The sequence below is a fragment of the Odontomachus brunneus genome, unplaced genomic scaffold (genome assembly GCF_010583005.1).
Source record: "Odontomachus brunneus isolate Ranch 3 - 2012 unplaced genomic scaffold, Obru_v1 Obru_scaffold_047, whole genome shotgun sequence".
In the NCBI taxonomy this organism is placed as follows: domain Eukaryota; kingdom Metazoa; phylum Arthropoda; class Insecta; order Hymenoptera; family Formicidae; genus Odontomachus; species Odontomachus brunneus.
Window position 1 is genome coordinate 796,571 of NW_022639497.1, and position 22,158 is coordinate 818,728.

At 43.8% G+C, this 22,158-nt stretch overlaps 1 protein-coding gene across 2 annotated transcripts in view; it reads right to left on the reverse strand.

Moving 5' to 3' along the window:
* Window positions 1–720: 720 nt before the first annotated feature.
* The window catches only part of LOC116844888, a 353,179-nt gene continuing 331,741 nt past the window's right edge, over window positions 721–22,158 (reverse strand). The window contains exons 10-12 of one of the 2 annotated variants that reach the window (XM_032817009.1): window positions 16,640–17,629; window positions 14,810–15,055; window positions 721–12,988 (exon numbers count right to left, since the gene is read on the reverse strand). In XM_032817009.1, the coding sequence (XP_032672900.1) occupies window positions 12,897–12,988; window positions 14,810–15,055; window positions 16,640–17,629 (1,328 nt within the window). In that variant the 3' untranslated portion in view covers window positions 721–12,896. The remainder of the gene's footprint in view (window positions 12,989–14,809; window positions 15,056–16,639; window positions 17,630–22,158) is intronic. The other variant, XM_032817010.1, reaches the window with a different exon arrangement.

The window sequence follows — 22,158 nt, forward strand, 5'->3', positions numbered from 1 at the left end:
ACCGTTGGTGTGGGAAAAAGATCCGTTGTTCTCACGTTTTCATTAAATTACAAAACGGTCTCGAAGACAAAGTACTTATCTTGCGACATCCATCAAAAGCAGCCTCCTCCTACATCCCCTTCTCCTGCTCCACCTCCTCCTCCTCCTCCTTCGGTCCGTGCGAATGGCAGTAAATAACGGCGGAAACCCGCACACCGAATCTCGATCTTGCCACGTGCCAGCCAGCCGGCAGAAAGAATTTATGTCCGTGCATCGCTGTTAGCCGTGCGAGACAGTCGACTGCGATCGTAAAGAAAGAGAGACCTTAAATCAAAAAGGGGCATCGCTCTTCGCCAATTGGTTGCTCGCAACGCAACAACGGCCGGCGATAAATTCGCTGTGGCAGGAGCGAGAAAAAGAGTCGATCGCGGGTTATCGTTCCTCCACAGCCGAAGTCGAAGAAACGCCAATTCCGACCGTATCGATATTCCTTCCCGGTTCTGTCCGCGAAAAGCTGTTGCGACATTTAACCCATTAGAGATCGTGTGTCATAATATAATCGCTACTAACAATCGAGACTCGATGTTCAGGTATGGCTCTCTCTTATCGCTCGTATGTCGACATGTATTTATACGCGGGTAGAATTCGCAAAAGTCCGATTCCATTCTCGCGCAGCTGACGAGAGAAAACTCGAGGTATTATGGCTAGGATCCTCGCTGGCTGAAGAACAAGTCCCCAATATCGAGCTTCGAGATTTTATTTTAATCTCCCCAGTTGTAGCAAGACACTGTGTAACAGTATTTATAATAATTAACACGCTCGCGCGTCGCCGCCGCGACAACAAAGACTTGCGGTATAATATTCAATCATAATTCAGTCTGAAATTCGATTATTGCTATTTTATTCAACAACATATCTTCTTTTTTTCATTTCTTTTTTCTTCTCTCATCATTTACTCCGTTTCTCTCTCTCTCTCTCTCTCTCTCTCTCTCTCTCTCTCTTTCTCTCTGCGGGCGCTGCAATGAAATTCTGAGAGGGGGTTTTTGTTTCAGAAGAGACGGCAACGATTGTTTAAATAGCTTATCGTAAGAGTGTGTCTCTCATTCGTTTGTTTTATGTTTCTTTTGTGCGCGTGATTAGTTGTGTGTATATGTGTTTTTGTGTGTTTGTATGTCGCGTGTATCCATATATTTATATATAATGTATATTTACGGTTTTCTTCCCTCGTGTGTTGCGTATATACATATACATATATAGTTTGTTACAAGGCACAAGTAGCTTACACACGTATCCTTCTTTTCTCACGATTTACACGCTATTACATCGTAATATCATGCACGCGTCCACGTACTCAGTATTGCTTTTACCATTCATACGACAAACTACTAAATCGTATTTTTTTTTCGCCAATCTCATTGCCAAACTTCATTCCACGCTGCGCTCGATATTGTTTTCCGTGCCGCTGTTGAACAGTGTCGCGCTTCGAGGATAATTGGATCATGATAGCTGATGCGATGTTTAGTTATTTAATCAATATCGTAGTCACGTAGAAGAGATGAGCTCACTGAGAATAGCGCACGGATACTCGCGATTAAACGTTCGTCCAAAGATTCGTCGGAAGCTAAAAATACAAAGTGGGGATAAATATGAAAAAAAGTTCGTGCACCGAGACGAAGCACGAACTGAGATTTTTTCTGTTTGTGTAAGCGGAGATAATATAAAATATTACTTTTCCTCATTTCGCGGACTGTTTCGTCAGTAACGAGTTGCCGTATCCGTGATTGTTCGTTACGTACGATTACGATATATATATATATATATATATATGTACGTATACATGTATAATCGAGCCGCTCGATTTAAAGTGTCAGACATGGTACGTAATGTGCGTTCTTAATGGACTCGGTTGAGTCGAATATTCGGCACGCGAAACGTGAACGATCGATTTTACATTCGATCATCAATTCGTATTGTCGGGACGATGTCGTGCAAAGCGATTAAAGCCGGAGGAGAAACGGCAGCCAAGGTGGCGGAAAATTGTGAGACCGTAAATGGCACCGACGTGCTCGTTTCGCGTTCGCGCGTGTGAAAAGGCCGACTCGGTACCCGTATTCGATAGAAATCGATACGCACGGTGTCTACCTCGAAAATGTAAGCTCATTCGAGATCATAGTTCGTGTTTAATCTCTCCGATATTGCAGATTAATAAGGCTCCACACAAGACATTGTTTTTTTATCTCTGCAACGAAAAATCGTCGCTATAAATCATTAGGAACGAAGAAACGGAATTTTTTCGCGAATCTCATCGATCGTCCATAACGTACTCGTATCTTGGATTTATATTAAAGTCGTAAAGATAGACAGGCTTTTACATCATTCGTTATTATCGTATCAGATACCTTTGAGCGGATTCTTATTACGTTTGTGTTATGTTTGTCAGCAGGAAAGTCGCTTGTTCCATTATTAATGCCGCTTCGACATTTCCATGAATATACGATATAAACTGTATTCAGCAAACACAGAGAAAGGGACCTTCCGGTTGCTCATTTGTGACCTGAATTTGGTTCGGAAGAGAGAAGCAAATCACTCGGGAAACTGCTTGCGTTGCGACAACGATTGCCGATCGTCGCCGCTTTACTTCGACAATTGGCGTAAGCGAATGAGGTCTACGCTACGAGAGAGTATGCAAATTCGAAGCGATCATGTATCCAGTTTCCTCTCGTCGCGCCAATGGCGGAACTTCTTGACGAGCCTGCGATAGATTATCCAGCGCGAAAATTGGGGGCGATCTGACCCTCCATTTATCTCCTTATATCATTCCGAGTCGGTTAAACGTAACAGCAGTCCACGGGAGATGAATAAAGTAACAGGAGTATCGTAAAACCGTGCTCGCGAAAACAAGATGACGGAAATATGAGAACCCGTATGCAAAATTTATTCGTGATTTGTAAAATTTATTTACTTTACTTTTATATTTCCGAGAATTTGTCCGATATATTATGTGTGTTTTTCTTTTCTGATTTTATCAATTCTTGCTCTATCGTAAAACGTTGAGAAATTTTAAATCGTTGCACCGCATTTCACTGTGCATTATTCCCGCGAAACAGGATCACCCGCTCTCGATGGTGATCTTCCTCGCGTTACAGCGCATTGTCGAAATTTCGCGCTAATATCAGAATAGCAGATTTTCGATTCCGCCCCAACTATTCGTACTGAATAATCCATTTCGATCCAATCGCCGGATTTCAGCGTACGAGAACGGAATACCGAGCGACGGTGGTTCACGTCGCTTTCTTTTACAGATTACCCCGCGGTTCTCATGCTCGCTATACACTCGCGCTTGTCGAACATGCGTGGTCGTTCGACGCAACCGCATAATATGTGCACACACCAAGTATTACATTTATATACATATGCCGAAATCTTGATATACGCGCATGACGCACTCCAATGACCTATTTTGGTCGCGCTGACCGCGCACCCTGCGCGAGATTCTTAATGTCGAATCAGTCCCTCATGCTGATCTCAAAAATGTGTATTTCCTCTTCTAATTTCTCGCAACAACAACGCACTCAGTAAATTAAATCTGAGATAAAAAATCATCCAAAATAAAATAAGTTATATTTCAACGAGAAATACAATGCATATAAATTATAACGAGCTTGTGTTCATCTCATTTACAAAAAAGCAAAAGGGACTAGTACAGAGAAACAAGTAATAATAATAATAATAATAATAATAATAGTGAGCAATAATAATAAATAAATTATCAACAGTGAAAAGATCTCATTTCTCTCACTGACAAAAACATTAATAAAAATCTGAACGCGGTGGAAATAATTTGTTGAGATCAATATGAAGGAACCAATATCGGAATTAATATCGGAACCAATCACTTACGCCGGGGCATTAGTCAATCTTGTTCGAGATACACACAGGGTGGCGTTATTGTTATTACACCTCTCCCGCGAGACCTCTCACACTTGTCGTACGTGCATTCGGCGGCCATCGCCGAGAGGGTGGCGGAAGTTATTCCTGTCGTTGTTCGAATAAGGACATGTGTGGTAGGAAAAGGGGAGGGGGACGAATCTAGTCGCGTGTCTCGTCGCGCAGGACGAAACGGCGGGGTGATCCGATAGAACTTCGATTGCTCGTCGAGGGATGATTGTCCCTTGATTGAAAACGTCCTCGAGGACGACGGAGGGTGCGACTATTCGGGAGGGAGGCGGCGACGGCGTGTTCCGAGTTTGCGAATGTCTCGTGGCGCAGCTATATTCCGCGTGTTCGGAGAGACCGTATTTTTTATGTCGACTCCCTGTGGGGACGACGTTGTGTTTCTTTGGAGGGTGACGTCGCGTTTGGAAAGTGGCGCGGTAACGGGAACTAATCAATTTCTGCCTTGTCTTGGCGACTTTCGCGTTTGTCAGGTAGACACGTCGCGAAGAGGGAAAGGAAAGGACAACATCCCTTGTAGTGATGCGATTTTTTAGAAAAAAATAAAGAGAAAGGAAACAGGAAGAGTACATCTCCCGACGTCTCGAACGCGCACATGCGTTCGCACACATCTAATAAATGAGAAATAAGAGACTCTCTACTCACGCGTTTCGAATTCGTCAGCTAACGTTATTCATGCGTGTGACGGGACGAGTTAATAAAATACCTTCTTCGAGCTGGGCACGCGGCAAATGCGAGGATCAGAATTTTCTTGGCACGATATTGGAAAGAGTTCGCCCACCGCTCGCGTCCACCACTGCGGAGGGTTAAATCCGCGGCACAATGACGCTTAAGAACTTTCCGGCATCTGAGCCGTGAAAAACGCGGGCTATCAGCGAGTCGCATTTTTCTTCCCCCTTGTACTCGTAATCGAGACGCATCGCGGCTCTCATCCGCACACACGCGGGAGTCGTTACCTTCTACAGATTGGGGGAAGTTTCGCCGTTTCCCCATATGGCACCGGAGGCACTCTAATCTCCGGACAACGACGGTTTTCAAGTCGCGGACGGCGCGTGTGCCCTCATGGACAGGACCGATATATATCAGAGGCGAATAGGTCGTTTTTCGGGCTCTAATCATCTTCGAATGTCTCTCGAGCGGTAATGTAATCGAGCAGCCGAAACGCTAAAGTGAACTCTTTCCTTATTTCACGCGATATACATTGTTACGTAACCAAGAAGCGATATTTATACACAGAGGAAATATTGTGGTAAAAGTTACGTTGAAATTATTTTTTTGCAAAAATGTTTTTCTGTAATTTTTTTATAATTATACTATAACTAAAACAAAAAAAATTATTGTAATTTTTACTACGATGGTTTCTCTGTTTATGAGTAAATTTTAACACCAATCACGCAATCCATGTTAATTTTCGTCCGGTTTTTGGAAATTTAGTTTGGCTGCAGTTTTTTAAACAGAAATATTTTTTCACATTGGGACGATGAATATTGTAATTAATCTATAAGTTTTTTTTTTATAGTTCGCTGCTCAGTGGCTAGATTTTATCAGTTTTTATATAGATTCTTTCTCTTTCTTTCTCTCTCGCTCTCCCTGCATCTCTTGCGGTGACCTTTCGACGATGGATCATTTTTGATAACGAAGGGTTGACGCGATGCACGTCGATGCGAGTCGTCTCGCGGCGGGCCGGATATCCCCGACACTCTTTTCATCTTTTCGCAGGCCGGATATGCGCGCGATTTCAACAAGAATAGAAGGGTATATACAAAGAGCTTCACGAAGGGAAATAAGCGTGGATTGTTTTCGAACGGCCGGGCGGGCAGAATTTTATCGGACTATCGATCCAGGGGCGCGGAAAGTCGACGGATCCATTTCCGGAAGCTGTATGAAATAAAGCGTCGCGTGTTTAGTGATATCGCGAGACCGGACAGTTATAATCGTAAATATTTTTTTATGACGATATAAATTGCGAGTACTTCCGCGTGTCACTTCGCCCCTCCTTAGAAAGAGTAGGGAGAAAGACAAAGACCCACTTGAGATTCTCACGCTGTCTTCAAAGTGCGACCGATTTGTTGGAGCAGCGAGTCGACGTTTCGACGTCGCGTTCGCGTCGTCCAAAATTCGTCAATGAGATTGACCTCGCTGCAACTCTGTGTTCGAAGAACGCATCCGGAATCTTGAGGGCTAACATCAGGATATCGTGATCTCAAGAATGAGAATGTATAATCCGCAGCGCAGGGAGTAATAAACCGCGCGCGCGCGCGCGAACACTCGTACCGGCATGGGAGTAATCCGATAATCCCATTAGACGGGCTTCCATAAAATCATTAATCGCCAGCCCGCCGCGCCGGCCCGAACGGTTAAACGTGCTCTAATCCTGGTTCGGTATTCACATCGGTTTCGAAGCCACATCCGCACTGCGGTGAAATCAACCGCGCGCGCTTTCGCGAAGCGCGTCTTATCGGCCGGAGATTGTGCACCGGTGAGCTTCGTCGAGCGTTGCTTGCATTCGAACGAATGCAAGCTGTTAGGAACAAACCGTGAATTTGTCTTGTTAAACGGGACACAATCAAACGAGAAGTTTTCGAGGGCACCTTGAAACTCGAATTTTTCCCCGTTAATACGCGATTTCCGAGGATACAAAAGCGCAAATTAAATGATTTTGGCGGTGAAAATAAGTAGCAAGGGCTCGTTTCGACATTTTTCTTTTCTTCAAGATTTAGTTTTTTAAATCGACTTTCTACACGTCAGATGGATGGATCCCATATACTTCGCAGTCGTATCGTATAATCGATAAGATGTCGATAGAGATTCCTATAATATGTATACGAGGAAAATGTAGTAAAAATTACATTAAAAAATATGTTTCTTTTTACAATATTTTTCGTAAAACTGCACTAAACCATACCAACGTTGTAGTATATTGTACAAATATCAAGAGATATGTTGCTAACTACAACACAGATTGTCAGTTGTATCTCGTGGCGCAGATATACATATGAAAATGATTCAATCAATCAATTTTTGTTGAGATTGTAGTGAAGGAAAAAACCAGAAATTGTTGAGGATCTTCATGTGTGTATCGTAGATAATTATTTAATCAATTTCTTGAATCGGTTACGTGTACTTAAGATATATTCAGACTTGCATCGTAACCTTGCAGCGGCGTGCGGCTGCAACCTAACCATATCGCGTATTAGATCATGATATTGATAGAGTATTATGATACTATGATGAGATTTAGTTTTCAATTCGTATCTGTATGTCGTATTTGTATCTTTGATGTGTATATCTTTTTTATTTTTTTATTCATAATACACCAATATCTTTAATTGAACATTGTTTTTATGCGGGATTATGAGATAAATAGCATTCACACTGACTGTGTTCTTATCGCGTATCGTTTCTTTGATGTGATGGCAAAATACCGACTCAGGTCGATCATGGCCATAGCGTATCACCGTATTAATTTTTTATACGGCACCCCCTATCCACACTTGGCCGATTATGATACAAATCTCGATACAGATACGGCAATATTGGATGGTTTATAGAATTTGACTTTGAGGGAGAGATATCATCTAATGAGATATTAAAGTTATCTAATGAGAAAGCCAGCAATAACGCCAGTTCCGAAGCTATAAATATCACTATATAAATATTGCAATGTTTATTTTAAATTAGGCTATGTGCTATGGGATTAAAAATTATAAATATAAATAATACTTGTAGCCCAATGAGTTGTATCTTAAAATTTACTAATTTAATATTCATGTATTGCAATTTTCGTTATAAATGTAGTATAACATGCTGCTTCTGTATTCAATATTTGCATAAAAATTGCAAAATTTCTTCTTTACTGTAATAAAATTTAGTCATATTATGCAATAAAACGTTCAAGTAATTACAATAATTTTATAAAAAAAAAGATAAACTCGCGTGATACTTTTAAGTAAATATATATCAATTTCAGTCACAGTCTTTCTATAGTCCAAGATTATAAAAAGAAAATTCTGTTGTAATTTTTACTATAACATTTTTCTCGTATATCTCAAAGCATCGCACAATTGTCATGCGGAAGGATGAAAATCAAACAATCACGGAATATGAACGAGGTGTGAATTTTCTCGGGGCGGGAGACGAGAGAGAGTGTCGATAGCAATTTTCTGCTGGCGATTGTCTAATCTATCGAAAACAACACGCGGAGAGGATGTTTCTGTTTCTCATTAGCGACTCCATTAGCGAAATGCTCGCGCACGATATTAGGACGCAATGTAAATTGGCAGGATTAAATGCATCGGACGATTGCATCAATCTCATTAAGCGACGCGCATAATGTTTGGCAAGAGAGATGAACAGATAGCGCGCGAGAGGAAAAGGGAGAGAGAGAGAGAGAGAGAGGAGGGGAGGGAGAGAGAGAGATAGTGAGAGGGTGGAAGCGGCAGGCGCGAGCGGAGGCGGTTGGTTGGTAACGATGTTTGGGGATGCTCCGATAATTATCGAATCCCTCGACGTTGTTTGCGTCGGGCAAATCGAAAATAATAGAATATTCGAGCGTTCGTTCGTACAGGTTACGATCTCGCGTCTTTCGTTATTGTGTGACGTATAAATATTCCTCCAAGGAAAACAGATTATTTACGACCGATGATCGAAATATTTCACCGTTTCCTGTGCTATGAAGGTATTTTCTTCTTCACGGAGGTGATATGCCGAATTAAATCGTCGGAGAATAACGAAATGCAGCAGCTCGTCAACGAGTTGTTCTAAAACAATACTCAATCTCAAATGTAAACAATCAGAATTGAGAAGAGTCATGAGGTGAAACGCGCCGCAGCAGCGTTCGGATTGTCATTTTCGTTCTTTCTTTAGTATCGCGAATCCTTCTTCCGCGTTTTTATTTGCGTCCAGCGCCAGTTAACCTGATTATTGCGTGCATTCCATAGCCTTCGCGTAACGAAAGTCATGGAAAGCAAACAGAAGTATATGAAAACAAAACATGTATATATATGCGATCGAAATATGTTTATACTCGCGCGTCTTTGTCTTGTTTTCTCCGGCACAATGTAGGTGGGATAATTTAAGAAATCCGCCGCAACACACACGAGATATAAATGATTTCGGGTCAACGCGAATATTCGCGTTTTGACAATTCACTGTCTGAAGGAAAATAAACGTTTATTCTTCTCGTCGAGCACGACAAACCGCTAGTAACAATCGGGATCTATTCTAGAGCAGGTTGGCTGTATAGTCGCGGACATCACTCGGTGCATAAACCTAATTCGACGCACTCATCCGCGCACAACAATTCCATTAGACTCCATACTTCGCAATTAATACGTCTCGCTCGTTCGCCACTATTGAGCGATGCTCGGAACACGCCGCGATTTTTCGCACGCTATTTCCCGCCACAAATCAACGGGGGCCGGGAGGGGAGTACACGACGGTCCGCGACTCGCTCCTTCGAGAGAAAATTCGTCTTCCGAGAGGACCGACATTAAATCTCGCCTGATTTTCGTAAAATTCTCGAAGGAGCGGGTTAAATCGCTGTTGCGTCGCGAAAATTCGTACAGTCTCGTTTCCTCAGCGTGACGGTCGCACGCTCCGTCGCTCCGTCGAGATCTCGAGAGTTATCACGGAACGCGTCGTCGGACGCGAGATTGAACGATCGTGGAGACGATCGGGGATTGTGGAGATTGTACCGTGTCGTGGTTCGACCGCGGGGCACCGTCGTCTGATTGCTGTCACAATGAGCTTATTATCCCTAAGAAGCTAGAGAAGTCTTAACGGCTAGACTCGATCTTATCTACTTCGTCGGTGTATACGCTAATATACGCTGCACTCGTAGGTACATTATAGCTTTTTCTAAGTGTGCTAACCGCTAAGTGTCCTAAGTAGTCTAAGTAGTCCTACCTGTTGGTGAAAAAATGAGAACGCGCCACTCGCGCGGCACGCGCCAATCACGGTTGCTGTGCGTTACTGACGGACGAGCAATGTCCGCCGGGTACGGTGCGTACCGCGGGCGTAATACCCGTTTAAGGGAGGACAACGAAAAGTCGATCGATCCTTCTCTTCTGAGAACCCTGAAACGGAGACGTTATTTTGCCCGACGAAGCGCGCCGGCCAAGAGGGATCCTTGAGCGAGCGCCAAAACGTAAAACGGCACGCGACGGATAACGTCCTGACGATGGACGGTCGATCGGTGGCGCGGACGCAAAGATGATAGCGCGCGATTAACGCGAGCTCCGGCCAAATTCCTGGAAGAATATCACTGTATTATATAATCGAGGTAGAAATATTTAATTAAGCGTTGAACGAATGACGAGTGACTCGGTCCGGTCGGGACATCCTCCTCGCGTCCGTCGAGCTTGGTTTCCTTCCTCAAGGATCGGTCTCGTCAGCGTCGCTGACTGCTCAAATGAAATCCGACGAAAATCGTAATCGGCGTAGAAACTACGTACAACGCGATTGAAAAAGTGCTAAAATAGCGATTGGCTTCTTCTATGGTTCGCTCTTTTTCTTGCCCCCTCTCTTTTCTCTCCCCCACCCTCTCTCTATCTTTCTTTCTCTCATTCTCGCACTTTCTCTTTATCTTTCACACACGTGCACGCATCCCCTCTTACATACACTCACGCTCGTTTCTTTCTCACTGCCATCCCTAACTTTTTCTTTGGTTTGTCTTTCCCCCCTCCCCCCTCTACACTTCTCTCGTCACTCGATTACGACTTAATTATTACAAAGATGGTTGTACAATAATATAATATATAGACTCTGTATTAGTTACAATAATATCATAGCGTCTCCTACACGTCGCGTTCGGCCTTCCTCCTCGTCACTAATCGCGAGAATCGGAACTGATTAATGGAGTTGCTTCGGATTAACGTTTCCGCGCTCGATACCTCCGATATATCCGCGCGAAATCCTCCTCGTTATCACCGTTCTCCCTCCCGAGCGTGCCACTGCCGCGTACATGTGTATATGTATGTGTTCCTGTCTGTGCGCGCGTGTCCTCTGTATGACATGTCGTGTGTCTTTATTGCTTATTGCTTACGTTAACGTTCGCGCCGAAGAGGCTCGTCGGAGAAACGTCGTCCGTGCACATATCCCGTCGCGATCCCACCAACCGATCGCTCTTGCGAAACCAAGACCCCGTCGGATTCGCCTGTCACTATGACGTGTCGCGCGCGATCCTCCGAGAAACCGTCTTGAACAATTGGAACTTACTGGAACTTAGAGTCAGGTGATCACATACGGAAAGAGGCGAAAACGTTGCATCGAGAGATCGTTCGTCTCTGCCTTCCGCGCGGAAGGACGCATCGCGATTTCTCGGCGGACTCTCGACGCGTGAATAAAGAAAAGTGCGGTGAATCGTGGATCCCGAAGAGGCACACTAGCGCACATCGGTGCCGCTCAGAATTGGAGCCAGGTGAAGGCGAAAATCCACGAGAGATCAGGCAGGAGAAGAAGCCGCGGCATCTCCAATTCATCACCGTGATGACGTAACTATCTTTATCCAAAATGACTTTACATGTCTCGCGCGTAGATTTCTTTTGCTCAAGACTTCTTTTGCGTAGATTTCTTTTGCGCAAGACCATTGTTATCCTTCCTGCGTGTTCCTCGCCACGTCTGACGATCTTTCTCCACCTTCTCGATCCTCGGCTAATCCACGGCAGAAAGTAACACGACCCATTTATCATATTGTGCCACCTAAAATTAGGGCTCTGTTCTTTCATCTGTACGCGATGCATCGCTCGTCACTCGTCATCCGCTGCTTCTCACCGAACAGCTCACCGGCGATCGCACTTTCCTTTATCCTTCGTCAGATCGAGGCGAGGAGCTCTCGCTCGAAGAACGACGGCGTGGTACTCACCGCGAGTAATTACATGTAATTATCGATATAATTATTAGGTGTCGTCGATTACTCGGTAGTTATTGAAAGGGTACGTGTCCGAGAATGAGCAAAGAAATGAGCGTTCGCCCGGCGAAGAAAATATTTACCAAGTACATGCTCTCTCGCCTTTTTTGCACTTATCGAGGGGATATAGTCTCTTCATATAGTATCTCTCTTTCTCCCTTCCCTCTCTTCCTTCTTTCTTGCTCTCTTTGTGTCCGTCTTAAAAAGTAACAATCGCGCTTCTTACTGGCTAGAACGAGAGAGGACTTTGACGATCGATCCTCTGACGAATCGCGTCCTTTGTCCTTGATCTCGAGACTCACGCCGATCGTCGCGACACCGTTATTGTGATATGGTCTAACCATAAAAATCGCTTAATAACTCTTTCGCGTTACCCGACTTCAATTAGCTAGTGCCTAACGCGCCCTACATCCGGTAAAAAAAGCTACTGGCCAGGGAAAACTCACGCTCGATCTCCCCTCATCGCTCTCGGCTCGCGCACGTTACCGTCGCAAATTGTCCGTTTACAAACCACGCTCCTGCCCAATTCCTCTCCTCGAGATCGAAGGAGCCGGGAGCGTCGATCTCGAGAACTCGGCGATCACTGATTTACGTCGTTCCTCCTCTTCCTATTCTTATCCGTCCGATTCTCCGCGGCGATGACGGCGATGACGACGACGACGACGACGACGACGACAACGACGACGACGAGGGAGTGGTTGGTGGCTGCTTTCTCGCTCGCTCGCTCCCCATACGACGATCGCACGAGCGCGAATTTCTCCCGACAGCTCGAAGAAACTAACAGAAGCCGCGAACACGAATGCATCCGAACCTGTCGACGGCTTCTCCTGTCTTCTCCCGCGTCTCTTCCTCATTTGCGGCCGAAAATCGCACTCTCTTCGCCCTCTTCAGCTTCTCCCCCGTTAGCGTTAGCTCGGGCGCACCATCGACCGCCGGTCTTATGGCGTCGCGCCGCGACCAAACTTCGCGTCAGGAGTATCCCTCGTGAGTGTCCGACACCGCTGTTGAGTCACGTCCTTGGCTGATTTTGAGTAGGTCATGCTTTCGATTAGAATCACCTAAATATCGCAGCGACCGCCGTCAGCAGGACGATCGTCAGGTACGTCGGTCGGCCGATCCGCCCGCCTTTCGCTTTCATGCATTGACCTGAAACGACAGATGTGACGAATTCTTAGCATTATACGAAAATATTGTTATCGCACGTGCGTTCACATGTGAGAAGATAAGAATAGATTTCTCGCTCGTTATCTTGACTAAACCTCAAGCGGTAAATCATAGTTATTATACGTATAGGATACACACATATCCGAATAAGATCAAGGCCGCCAGAGTGAGATGAATAACCTAATTAATGCGAGGATAATATATCCGCCATATTTAACGGTTACTTCGCGCCTACGAGATAGCCTTAGGTCCAGCGACGCATAATTCAGCGTTTATCAACGCGCTGTCGCAGTCTATTTGTCACAGGGAGCCGGCGCGAGTGTCGCGCCAAATTATGCGTGGCTGTCACGCACTCCCAGCGACGAGATTTCAAGCGACGCAATGGATGACAATCGCTGACTCTGCGATTTCGATTGGATGGCGCAGCCTGATGTCACCGGGGAAGTTATTGGGGTATGTTGGACCGTTACGCGGCAGGACGGACAATTTCTCGTCGTTTCTTCCCGGCTCGGACACGACTGTCCGTGAATTCGCAAACTTCAACCCTCGTCGCTTCGATCGAGTAGAATACACTGGAATGTTATTCAATCGTTTTGCGTGAAGCGGGAGAAACGATCGGAAATTAGCCAAGTGAACGATGCTAAAGTTTCGCCGAAAAAATAAAGTATGAGATTATCGAATTATCGGCATACTCTCGACGCGACGTGTTTGAACGGCGTGCAGAGCCTGGTCTAGTTGTCACATTTTTCTACATATTAATTTAAAGAAAAAATATATATGCAATATTTTTTAATATTGTGCACATTTTCACATATAGATACAACTTTTAGATAAATAAAAAAAATATTCTTATATATATTTGTATCCGAAAAAATTATTAAAATATAGGCAAAGTCATGCAAATGTGACCCCATTCACCCCATATCGATTATTACATGTGTCTCTTGTAAAAAAAAAACAAGAGAAATTATTTCTGTTTTAAGCTTTCAAGTATTTTATTGAAGTTAGTGACATTTTATCAGGTACAATAAATAATCATTGAATTAAAAGAATAATAATTTTCATAAATTTTGTAATTATAACTTTGAGCTCTTTCTCTCTCTCTCGCTCTCTCTCTCTCTCTCTCTCTCTCTCTCTCTCTCTCTCTCTCTATCTACAGGAGCTTTACGTAGGTTCACTATTGTGATATGTATAACATAATACATCACTGTGTATGTTCCCATGCTCTTGCATAAGTCACGTAGCTACGTGACGGACTCGTAATGTGTGACAGTTAATCCCACTCAATTTGAGTCAACTGAATCCGAACGGTCATTAGGAATAAAAGATTATATCTATAAATTATTTTGCAGTAACTGTTAACTAAATGCAGGAAAAAAATAGCTAAATCCATAACATTTCTCACAACTAAAGAGAGATTGCAACCAGAAATTCCAAAACCAACGGATCAATGAAAATAGAGACAAAAAAATATTTATTCACCGTGTTCAATTTCGAAAAAGTGCTTGTAAATATTACACGCGATATATTTCTGTCATAAGCCATTTCGTATATTCAACTTCGTATACCTAACACATACAAGCTACCTATGCAGAGGAGAATATGCTCTTCCATTTATTACGTGAAATATAAGCTTTGCAACAACTGACCCCGACTTCTGGACCCGATCTCCCCTACATTGCGCTTACATTGTACTTTCTCTTTCTCTCTTTCTCTCGTTCTTAGCACTCTTGGTTTATTATCACAGTCGGGATAAAATGACACGGCTACGGGCAGAAAGGGTTAATGAAGGTTGCCACTTACCGGTGCTGGTAGCGTTGAAGGCCAACAACGGCGGGGGTGGCGGGATGCCTCTCTGACAAGCCACGGGGCTGGCAGTCAAACTGACAACTCCGCCGCTCTCTTTGTACATGAAGCACAGTCTACGGCTGTTCCTGTAGGGCTGCGGCCTGTTGTTCTCGCTCGACCACGCCGTTCTGCGCACCAACGGGGTGGCGATCACGAACTGCGTGCCCTCAGCGTCGAACCATCTACCGTGGCAGGAGTAGGCTGCAAAGCAGAGAGAAAACACGAGGCTGCCAAAGGTCTTCGCGAAAAGCAACGGGAGTCGGAGAGAAAGTTTCGGGATAATAACGGGCCGGGGGGATGCCGGGCGGATCTCGAGGCCGTTACCCTTCGAGTGCCATTATTCGTCGAAATAAACTTCGACGATGTCGAGGGTCGAGAATATCTACGCGGACGAGAGAGTAAGGAAGGAAGAGAGGCCGCGCGTCTACCATGGGGCGGACGTGCCTCGCGGTTCTTTCAGACATTCAGGCATCCCGATCTTAATGCGGAATCGCGCGCGAGCAAGGGGCGCGCTCTCGAGTATCACTTCGACTTTCGTAATGAAGTTACGACATTACCGGGATTGATAAACGGGCGCCGACACGGGCGAGTTTGGCCGCGATAAGGCGCGGGCGCTAATATAGTCGTTTTAACGCTGAAAGACTCGAATTCGTCATACTGTCTCCGGCTGATATTTCCACAAGCGCGATAAATGTCGCGTCTTCGGTGGACTTTCGACTAACGTTGACTCGATTAATATTAGCTGCGCAAATCTCGCGAGAGAGGCTCTTCCGTTGAGTTCTTCGTAGACTGTTTCATAGATAGTTCTTATCTCTTCGTATAAGCGCAATGGAAATTCCTTGAGTCTAAAAAAAGTTGAGCTCATGCATCTTTTTAAGTCATCAATTATGTTCCCTATAGACACGTACGATCGAGTTGACGTGATATTAGTAATAAAAACTGCAAGAGGAAGGGGCAGTTTTGTAACATTTTAAGACAGTTTCTCCTTCTTATTCTAGTGACTGAATTTACCACTTGTTGATCTTCAAAAATTTTAATCAACTAAAATCTTATTTTTTCCATCTACAATCATATTTTTGGAATATACAACCTGGATCTGTCAGATCCAGGTAAATTTGAACTATTATCACTTTGTTGAAAATCAATATTTCTGTACACATTTTTTTCAAAGATATGGAAAAGCCTTAGCTGTAAACTAATAAAATTAAAGTACAATAAAATTAAAATCTGCAAACAGATCTGCACTATTTTTAAATTTTTCCGGATTTTTAAAAGTGGAATGACTAAATATTTATTTGGATCTTATAGATCCAACATTATATGCGGAGAATTAACAGTAACAATAAGATGCCAATTTTACATAGAGTAAATTTAAAAACATTAATAAATTTATATTTGAAGCTTCAAAAATTTCAAAAATGTAGGCAGATAGTAATCTTACTCTTCTCATAAACTTGTCCTAGTATGAATTAATCCATCAAACTCTATCATCCTTTTCTCTCTCTCTCTCTCTCTCTCTCTCTCTCTATATATATATATATATATATATATATATATATATATATATATATATATATATATATATCTATCTATCTATCCGTCTACCTGTCTAGTCCTAACCGCCAGCCCTTCCGTTAAAAAGGCACCCTTCACTCGCGTCGGATTCTCCGCTCGAGATGCCTTGAAAAATAATTCTCCCTCGTCACACGGTATAGTGCTCGCGCGTTTAACGGGCCGGGCCCTCGCTGCGATCGCAGCGAAGAGGAAGAAAAGGTAGATAATTACCGGTGATAGCCGCGTTCTCGCCGACGCAGTCACTTTGAAACTCCATCCTGTCTGCCGTAGAGCAGCCCACGGTTAAGGTCGTCACCTCGGAGTCGCACCTCAAGTCAACCTCGTCCCTCTTCTCTCGCCTTTCCATGGTGTCGTCGTCCTTTTCATGCTCCTCGAGCTCCCTCTTCATCCTCACAAGATCCTTATAGGTCATACCTTTGTTAGCCGGACTCTCTGCCGATCTCTTACGCGGCAGGCTCTCACCGGCCTCCAGATAATCTCCGAAATAATCGTCAGGCACCTGCAGCGTGCTGCTGGTCCACGAATCGTCGATATCGGCGGGCCAGAACGACTGTCCATCCGCGTCCGGTTGAAAATCCTCGACTTTCGGATATCTCCTCGATCTGTTCATCGTCTCTCTGTAATCCACCTCGATGTATTTTGGCGTTGTTCTCGTCTTTTTCTTGCTCACCGTCGCGTCCTCTTTGATCTCTCCGGCTTCGCCCTCGAGATCCTCCGCGTACCTCGTGTCGCGTTTCTCGAGGTGCTCGATGACGCGACGCAAGCTAATCGTCTTGGACCGCGAGCTCTCCAGGTCGCCGCCCGACCTCCTGACCTTCGATCGCGAGGAACGCTCTCTCAGCAGGTCCTCCAGCTCCGAGGACCGCCACGACGACACCTCTTCCGCCGGTAGAACGTTGTAATCCTTGTGGCCGCGGTTGCTGCCGTGATTCGAGCGCGCTCGCCGACCCATCCTCTCGTGGACTAGGTACTCGTTGTTGGCCCGTCGTTTCTCCACCTCGTAATCCAGCTTCCGACCTCGCCGGTCTTCGTTCCTCTCTTGAGCGTGACGCACCTTCTCGCCGTCGTGATGCGCCGCCAACGGTGGCTCTTGATGCTGCTGGCCCTTGCGGCTCTCGCGCGTGTTTCGTTGACTCTGATACACCTCCGTCACCGTGAATTTGCCCAGGTAGGGGCAGTTACGTGGCTCCGGGGAACTTGCTGCGACAGAAACAAACATACCCGAACGTCACACGAGGTACATCCATAACACATAATGTCGCACCTCCCTTAAAAGCGACGCAAGTTCGACGCGTGTTGAATTTCAAGAAGCGAATTACGAAGACACGCTATCGATACTCCTTGTGATGTCGCGAGAATAGTTACGCTGCATTCTATCCATGCTTACTCTAAATATCCGTGTATATTTTTTCTTTTTTAGTTGAGTTTTTAATACACCTCGCGCGGAATCTTTATTTATTGTAAATATACTATAACGCGGCAGTGAAACATGCAAGATCGTCACTTCAGCTTGCATCGTCACTTTTTAATGTGAGGCTGCGAGGTCATCTGCAGTCGACGTAATTAGAGGTGACGCGTTTTATTAACGTGATGTGAGTGGACATAAATAAGATAGAAAACAATTTACACAGCGGGAGAGGTTCATTTTATAATATGACAATAGAATGCGTTCGCAGTGTCATTAATGACGCGACGTATTGCACACGACTGCGTTTTATTTGAAACATTAATACAACACTTTTGTGTGATTTGCGATTTACGATTATATTTTATATTTATGATAAAAAGCGAACTGATTTATGACGCCTGACACATATGTGCGAAATGAAAAATGACGGCGCGATAAATATTTATCGTTATAAAATAACAGATGCGCACACTGCGCGACGTTATTATTACCATTATTATTAACGTCTGGCGCATAAATACTAATCAACGCAGATGGAATCGCGGATAAAAAGAGTCGCTCTAAATTAATGATACTATCTACGAAAGTAAAGTACCGATATGCTCGTAATTTCTACGGCCTAAGAAGAAACTTTGAAGTTGAGTCTTAAACGGAATTTTAAATGCCGTAACTTTAGAAGTTGGGACAAGAAACTCGACGAAGGTTATCGATCCCTGCTAATGATACTTTCTTGTTAGTGCGAAAGTACGGTATATTTTAACCTGGGAAAAGGAAAGTTTTGTAAAAAAAAAAAAAAGCTACCAATGTGTGCGACGTCTGTGTACAACGCACGAGCTCACGTAGAACCGTATATTATTCTTTATCGTATTTTAATACACCTGAAAATATTTTATATATTTCGAAATTGGTAGGGCGCGCCTGCGCGTCGATCGTCGTTTTTGCGAATCGGGGCAAGGGAATTTTGCGCTGGATTTCGAAACACGTTGGATCCCACTGTCATAAATCTCATTTACTCGTATCGTTATTCTGATATTTTTACAAGCGCGTATATTTACCGACAGTACATGCTCCACTATCTCGCTCTTCCAATCTTTTCTCTCTATTTTTTTTTCTGTTCCTCGTACATATATAATAGAAGGTACGGTAAATACCGTCAATCACGTACAAACAAGGGAAACGCATTGTGGTCTTAATGGAAGCTCGTTAGATCGTAGGAAAGGAAAAAAGGCCGGCTAGAAGTCTTAGGAAGAAGGCCCAAGAAAGCAACGGAAGACGGCGAACGGCTATAACGAGAGAGCGTAAATCGACCGTAGACAAGCGCACAATGCGAACTCTAACGAGACAAATCTGACGACGCACCCTCGAGCCAAGGGTGCCACCCTCTCCTCACCCGGCAGCATTAACGTTTTATCTCGATACCGTGGCTTCGAATCTCGTAAGCTAACGACCAAGTTTTGTCCGCCGTTTCGTGCGTCTCGTTGCGAGAGAACGCACTTCCGATTAATCGAAGGGAACGCCGCACGACGCGCTACGCTCGCGTGAGAAAAAACAGTAAAAAAAAAAAGAGAGAGAAGAGAAAAAAGAACAAGGAAAGTACGGATATACCGATTATCCCGTAGGGACAATACGGCGAAAGGTTTAATCGCTATTTAACGTCGAAAGGGTTGAAAAAGTTTGGAACGGAAAAAGGGAGCCGGAAAAATTTGCATTTACTTACTCTTAATTAGAAAGTAAGATCCCGTTGCAAAAGTAACGGGGATCTCACTTTCTAATTAAGTCCCGCGTGAGAGCTGCTTTTTAGCAACAACGCTACTTCATTTCGTTTGCTCGAAACTTCATTGTGAAAACATCTGAAAACTATAAGAGGGTGACGCGTAAACCGGCGGACAAGTCGGATTAATTATTTACTGCCGTACGTTTAATTCCTGTGAAATTTACATCGCGAAAAAGCTTGAGGATAATTCAGTTCCAGTGCATTAAAAATTTTGCGTCCCCGATAATGAACTTTTCGATCTCAACGACGTTGTGTAGCACGGCGCTACGAGTATCTCGTTATTTTTATGGTTAATTAGACGCGATTTTACGGCGACGCGATAGCGAGGAGCAGACCCGATGACGCAGGAGACTTGATTTTTCCGATTCGTTAGGCGATCGTCGGCGCGAAGGATCTGCCCGAAAGGGACGGTACGCTAAGAGTAAGTTCACGGGGTCGCCGGAAGTCAGGATCCCTTTGGTCCATCTCATCTCCTTTGTACTCGATCGGAAGGGCGAGTCACGGACTATGCTGATCGTTATTGTATCGCTACGAAGCGAAACTTTAGTCCGTCAGAACACCGTGAACTTCTAGATAATAAAACACACTTCTTAGCTGCACCCTATGGGTTATCTCGTGATTCGTGCGAGCTTAAATCCGACAGATTTTCCCGGTGGATTTTCTTCAGCGACGTCAGAGTTTTGTCACGTCGTCGTCGTCGTCGTCGTTGTCGTGAAACGTCATATTAGATCGCTCTGCTTTAACATTACCGGAGTCGTATACTGTAAATTGCAAATTAGGACTGTACAGGTATCATCCCTTATCTCATAATTCGCTAGTCAGGTAACAATGAAGTTTCACAGGGTCCGGATGTCCCGAGAGGGTATGACTGTACGGATTAAACGACTTAAATTAAAACGACACTCCGCATGTGTGTATATATAAGAACTCGAATATAACCCTCGTTCTTATAGTCCTTTGTTTCAATGTGCTATTAAAATATCATACGATAATTTTTGACACTCTGTATGCGGGTAGGAAATCATACGAACAATGTGTGTTGATACATTCGCGACTTTGAGCGTATTGCGTACTTGACAGTTGCCGCCAAGAGTCATAACAATACTCGGCACGCGCGATTGAAGACGTAAGACGATGTTGCTCGTTATTTTCAGTTTTATTCAATCAATCGCGTTATAAGTATTCAATCGCGTGATAAGTATTTCCGATTCTCGCGTCGCGATCAACACAATGGGGTCATTGTCGTATACAGTGAGAGATAACAATAAATGAACTAACTAAAAATTATAGTTATTTTTTGCCCTAACCATATTTTTGGTTGTTCTAACACGAGATAGCAGTAACATTCATATAAGGTTATTATCATTAACGTAACTAAGTAGAGTTTCATTCAAAAAATGGTTTTCTTGATCATGATTTTTATAGTAATTATTTCTCTATGTGATTATAGTTATAAATACCAGGTATTTTTTTCTTAGTATAGTAATGGCCTGTAAAGTAATACTATGCTTGAGTTTTTGGAAGGAATACAGTCAGAACTCGCGTATTGTTATTTCATCTAGATCGAATAACCACTTGATCGCTGTAACTAATCAAGTGAATCGTTTTTTATTCCAGACCCAAGCTGGCGAAGTGGTTGTTTGTTTCCCCGATATGGATTCGGCCGATATGGATCTCGCACCGGAGGATCCGATTCGGACCGAGCAGAATCGGCTTGAAGGTAAGCTTTACAAACTCGCTTTTCTATTTTAAACCTTTTGGGGGACAGACCGCCGCACAAAATAGAATGGCACGGATTATTTCCTAAACTTTTTGGGATGAAATCTCGTTCAAAATTTTTATTATATATTTATTTTTATTAATTTAGATTAATTTAACACAACGCATACAAATGCTCGTGGGTGAGTAGAGCTCATGAAATTGAACAAAACAATTTTCTACCATTTTGCAAATAACCACGAAAACTATTATTTTACTTCGATTCACAACAATAATTAATCTTGTCATTATCATAATAGGCGAAAAATAAATTTGAATAATTCGATCGCGAATAAAAGAGCGAATAAAACATTACCTGTTACTCGCGTGATCGTGTTTGCCATATTTTATTCGGCACACGGTACTCGACTCTTCCAAATGGGCAGTGAAAAAGCGGCGTAGGAGTGCGAACCAAAGAGATTTCTTTTTATTTCGTATCGCAATGTCGATTCATTCGCGAGTTATAACCGTTTAAAGCCGCGGCTTCGATATCAAGTTTATACAAGCGCGAAATTCGTGCTTGTATGACGCACTTGGGTCGGCGCATTACGTTCCATAAGTATGTTCCTTATAGCTGAACATTTTCGAAATTAAAAAGACACGTATAGCTGTAACTATATGTAGCTTGGTATATATAGCTGTGTGACTTGGTATAAAAAATAGAGAAACAGAGAACTAATGCAAAAAAGTTAGTGCAGCCAGTTCAGCTGCAAAAGAACAGATTACATGTTACATCCTCTAAAATGAAGCATGAATAACCGCGATGCGTCGCGGCGAGGGACAGTGAGG